The sequence below is a fragment of the Pygoscelis adeliae genome, unplaced genomic scaffold (genome assembly GCF_000699105.1).
Source record: "Pygoscelis adeliae isolate BGI_AS28 unplaced genomic scaffold, ASM69910v1 Scaffold167, whole genome shotgun sequence".
Taxonomy (NCBI): Eukaryota; Metazoa; Chordata; class Aves; order Sphenisciformes; family Spheniscidae; genus Pygoscelis; species Pygoscelis adeliae.
Genome location: NW_008825428.1, coordinates 6,103,867 through 6,109,382, shown reverse-complemented (window position 1 = coordinate 6,109,382; position 5,516 = coordinate 6,103,867). Strand labels below are relative to the sequence as shown.

The window sequence follows — 5,516 nt, the reverse complement described above, 5'->3', positions numbered from 1 at the left end:
TGGGTCCATCTAAAATAGAGGTTGTAATCTTCTTTAAAATTGAGTGAACAGCAGATTGGCAATATGCTAATTCAAGTTAGTCAAGACAGTATTAAATATCAGCTTAGATATTTTACAAGTGTTCTGTCATCTCCTAGAATAAACTTCATTGTAGTATTCAGACCAATGTTTCTCTAACTTATGTATCTGAGGTAGCCAGCATTGTAAAAAAACGCAAAAGAAAGAAGTACAACGCTATTTTAAGAGATAAAAGGAGAAATTTTAGTTAAAATATTTTACGATAAAATAATTATGATTATAAATCTCTTTAGTTAAATATATACACATTACATGGTATTCTAAAAAGAATGAACTTATTAAAGTTTCAAGCAGATCTGATGCACAAATTCACCACTTTTGTCAGCTTAGACTGCAATGTCAGTTTAACATTCGTAAATGGCTGTGTCAGGCTAATGGCATTGTTTTGTGCAAAACTAAAAAAATTACGAAAAACAAATCTCCAAATCCTTCCGTTCCCATGGTAAATAGAAAAGGTAGTTTACACATACACACACTTACACACACAAACTTTGATTGCATACAGAGGTTAGAATGACCAGCACTAAAATAACCCCCATCTCTACAAAATAATTAATTTCTTGAATTGACGTAGTTTTTGAAAATTACAAATTTTAAGTGCTAGCAAATTGTGCTTTTAGGCAGCCACATGGCCAATAAGGTAGATGTTGTCATAAAGGTGCCCTACAAAATCTTCACTAATATTCTGTGCAGCTCGTCGTGTATTTCGGATGAATTCCCTCTTTGACATTTTGTTCTTCACGTGAGGGCTTGTTAGATCAATGGAAAGTAGAATCAAAGAGTAACACAGTACATAAACTGCATCTAGACGAGAGAGAATAAATAAAAAAAATTTAAAAAGGAAACTGTGATCATTAAAAATATTGTTCCCTGTCCAAGAACTTTACGGTCTTCATCATCTGGGCTTATAATTATATATAGATATACTCATATATAACAACTCGAAAGGGTATCCCAGTGAAATAAAATTTAATATAGCAATTTTCAAAGTAATAATGTCAGCACATTGCCAAATGAGCATTTACAAATCTCTTAATATTTCTATATTATCCAAAAGTCACTAAGGGCTTTATGCACATTCATTTAAACAGATTCTTGAAGTTTTTGTAAACTAAGGCCAACATCCTGCTAAAGCTTATCTTTAAATATGTAAGCAGTCCCACTGCTGAAAACTGGCTCCCCCCCAACCAATTAGAAATGCTTGTTAACTTGAGTGAGGCCCAAAATTCCCTCTCGTTTCTGCAGGACTATCCACGAGGTAAAATGGTAAGTGTGTAAGTCTTTGCAAGAGGCAACTTAGACATAGTACAGAGCTTAAGCACAGACAAAAGTGAAGGAAAGATAACGTGAAAATAAAACCCACTTATCAGCTAGGTCTAAGAAAAGAATCTGTATGTTATTCTTGTTTTTTTTCAACCCGAGTGGGATGCTGCCTCTGTACTGAACCCTCCCAAGCCATGTTTGTACTTTCAGACATACTTGTTTAGGTGCTGATTTTAAAACTATCATAAGCAGTAGCACCATCCAGAAATATAAAGACTGATCCACTGAATCAAAGCTCTTTTTTTGCTTACCAGGGCTAAGGCCAAGCTCTCTCATCAAATCAGGGTTACAAGCACAGAATCTGTGAGAGAACTTTGTTATGAGAGTCTCAAGGTACTCCCCACGCTCCTCAGGAGCATGAATGTGTCTGAAGAACTCTCTCAGTGCATTTGGCAAGAACTGATTTCTGAAGTTGTGCAGCGTCACAAGGTCATCCAAAACATCTCGCCTGGTAGAATAAAATCCCACATAATTAGAGAAGATTCTTTTAACTGTTTAAATATGAAAGTGTAGGTTTTAAAAATAAAAACAAAAGCTTTAGAATAGTTTATGAGCTTTGTTTTTTGCTGAAAGACAAAGAAAATTATCACCAACAGCACAAAGATAATATAGACACGTTCTTCAGACACTTACAATAGTAGCCAAATACTATAAAAAGATACATTAATCAGAATTCTAAGTTTCTTTATATGCATATTCAATCATAGTCTACATAGAGGCTTCACCTCCTTTAAACTGTCTGACAAAGCCATTAAAAAAGACAGTAAAGGGACTAGATTCACGTGCGTCACACATTTTGGTGCCTAAGCAGAAGCTGTTACAGGAGTATCTTGTTAAAACCAGGCTTACGTTAGATAAAATTTGCTCACAAAACCCCTTTAAAGTCCAAGTCCATCAGGGTGCGATGCTCTCAAGCGTGTTCCACTGAACACAGAAACATCTAAAGGATTCAGACTAGCCTACGTGAACAGATGTGCAAAGACATCTGAAGGAAATTTGGAAGCAAATTTGAAGTGAACCAAAAGAATATTCTCATATGTTTATCCTTTCTATTAAACATTTCAGTACTAAGAGAGGAGTTTCAACGTTTAGAAACCTAGTTTTTATTTTTAGTGTCTGATTACACTCTGTTTACGAAGGGAAGATGAATGGCAGTAGGCGTTGCTAATATTAACTTGCAATCTCAGCTGTTAAATGGTTTTGTATTTTTTCTGTTGCCAAAAAAATTGATAATCTGAAGTTTTACAGCACAGGACTGTCAGTGGTGATAACACTACAGAATGACTCCTTTTATTCCTTTAGCGGTACAGGCTGAGGAGGATGAGAAGCAGGAGAGGATTCCTGCTAGAAGTGCTGCTGTCCCTCTGCTCTTCCTATTTAGGTCCAGTTATTATTCTCCTCCTCTTTCAACTTCGCTTGAACGTGTTGGTGCTCCTCTTTCCTGATACTGCACTACCCCAACCTGAAGGTATCCTGGAGGGCAAGAGAAAGCATTGTGGAGGTAGAAGAGCATGCTACAGCAGGGAGAGTGTTCCCTACCACAGCTCATGCTGTCTCCAAGAGGATGCTCTATTGCATCCTAGGAGGTGGGTGTGACTTCCATTTGAGAAATATCAGACAACCAAATAATGGTTAGATGATTCAACGTTAGTTAAAAAGCCATCGTCATTTGGTAAAGTGGTAACTGCTTTTTCTGATGAACACCCATACTAGATAGGAAAAAAAGAAACCTCAAGTCAAAAAAAGCAGCAAAATATCTATAAAATCTGAATGTCATACAGCACAAAGATTATCCTGTGCAGTTTAAATGCTCACTATACCTCCAGAACAATTTATGCCCAGAAATGCAAAAATGCAGAAAAAGCATAGGATGCGAGATTTACTAGTTATATGTGGTATTTTCAAGGGTTCTTATAAAGCGTTACAGTCACATGAATAACTGAATAACTGTTCAGGTTTAGCAGCAGCATTACTTATCTGCATTTTCACATCTTCGAGATCACATCAATACAAGCACAATATTGTTGAATGGTGCTGGTACAGTGAAAATGAATAGGAAATGTCTCAAGAGAAATTCAAGTTACCTTTCATCAAGGTAGATTCTCAGCTTCTTCCAATTTAGTGTTCGTGTGCAAAAGATAAACTTAGCTATTTCTTTCGGCGAATCGTCTAGTATGCCCTTGGACATAAAGTAGTTGACTCCCTGAGATAAAATACATGTATGTTTAAATATGTTTAATCTTCATAATGTGTTTAGGAACAAGTATTGTACTTGCCAATGTAGGAACATAATCCTACTAATTAGTTGGTTTGTTTTTCAGAATGATTCCTCTTCCTCTAAATCACATTTCAACATGCACAATACACTCTAAAATTATACATCAAATGCAAAGAAACAATTTATTGTTATGGTTGAGATTTTACACATACTCACAGTAGGAAATTTAAAATTATGAACCCCATAATGAGCATGATGGTTCTTTAATAATTTCTTTACAGTGTAGACTACTATTTTGGTTTTCATACTTCTGTAATTGTATTTAAAATGCTGTGGGGACCATAACTTTTAATTTTGTAACTTTTGTAAATAAAAATCTTAGCCATAATGTGTTTAGTCTTTAGTATCTTTCATTAAAACATTAATGTTCTCACATGTATACGATGTATCACATTCAAATAGATGCATTATATGCATTTGTTTAAATGTGTAACAATGCAAATAAACACAAGCACGCTGATTTCAAAGCATAGGTAAATATCAACATATATAAATATGCATACACATAAATAAGAACACTGTACCTAACATAAAAAAGAAAAGTTTAAAAAGGTAGAATGATTGTGTATATATTATATTCATATTATGATTTCCAGAATTTTCCACACTTCGCCAAGCACACATTTCTTATAGAATACACATGCCAAATTTCATTTAAAAATATTTCAGTGATATTTTGGATTCTTTCTGTTCACTGAAATATCCCAAAGCATAAAACGATTTTCCTTATGATCTCAGAAATCAAAACCAACCTAATGGATTTTAAAAATGTTCACATTTTTCAACAACAAAAATCTAAACCTGAGAATAACTAACCAACTAGTTTCAATTCAATTTGGCAGGGGCTGGGAGTGGTTCTGAGCATGTTACAAAGAAGTGTTACAATTCTTAAGAAGTATTACAATACTTAAGTACAGTATCTCTTGATGATATTATAATGTTGAAATAGCGTAAAATGTGTAGGACAGTGCATTTCTGCATCGGATAACGTACCAAGGCCAAAACCTAAATCACCTTTAAAATACTTCTGAAATATTTTTTCATAAATCTTCTGATATCAGACTTCACAATATTTTGCAAGTCTGCCCTTTTAGTTTACATTACATCTATAAAGATGTAGGGGCAACCTGTCATTCAGTGTATAAACTAACTTCCCAGTGCTCTTCAGTTTTGCTTAAAAAAGAAATAAAGGACTGAGTACAGGTTTGGAAAGTTGTTTTATGAAGTGGATTAGTAAAGCAAAGTCTCAGTTATATCAAGCAAAAAACAAATTAGAATACATGCTTAAGATATTGGTAACACAAGTGAAAAGCCAACGAACACCTGTAATGTTATCTAGCTGTTTTTACCAGTCCGTAATTTTTGCTTATATATTTACAGAAAATAGCAGTTAATCAGCATACTTTTTTTTTTTGTTAAAGGAATGTTTTATAAAATAAATAAAAATATAAAGGTTTTATACAGGTAAGACAAAAAAAAACCCTAGCAATTTTAGGCCCCGATTTTAAGAAGAATATTTAGGACCCTAATGAAACATGTATTGCACTATAAGCTTGCATTTAAATCCAAATTAGATCATATTTAAGTTTGCCCATAGTATAGATGGATAGCGTAAGGTTACTTTCTTGAATTAGAGCTAGATAGGAAACTAAAAATGGGAGATCAAAATGAACATCAACTGCATATTAATTCCTCGAGTATTTTGGCAATTTATACAAGACTAGCAGCAGAACATCTCCTTTACATATATCCTGACTTAATGAGACTTATGCATTTGCTTCAGTAATAAGTATTTGCTTAAGGTAATACAAACTGAAGCCTGGCGAGGAAGTCTCAG

The 5,516-nt window shown here is 34.1% G+C and overlaps 1 protein-coding gene across 1 annotated transcript in view; it reads right to left on the bottom strand.

Annotated features, from left to right (window-relative positions):
- Positions 1-235: 235 nt before the first annotated feature.
- The window catches only part of FBXO8 (F-box protein 8), a 13,604-nt gene continuing 8,323 nt past the window's right edge, over positions 236-5,516 (bottom strand). The window contains exons 3-5 of the mRNA XM_009330695.1: positions 3,486-3,604; positions 1,653-1,849; positions 236-882 (exon numbers count right to left, since the gene is read on the bottom strand). Coding sequence (XP_009328970.1) covers positions 695-882; positions 1,653-1,849; positions 3,486-3,604 — 504 coding nt within the window. The 3' untranslated portion in view covers positions 236-694. The remainder of the gene's footprint in view (positions 883-1,652; positions 1,850-3,485; positions 3,605-5,516) is intronic.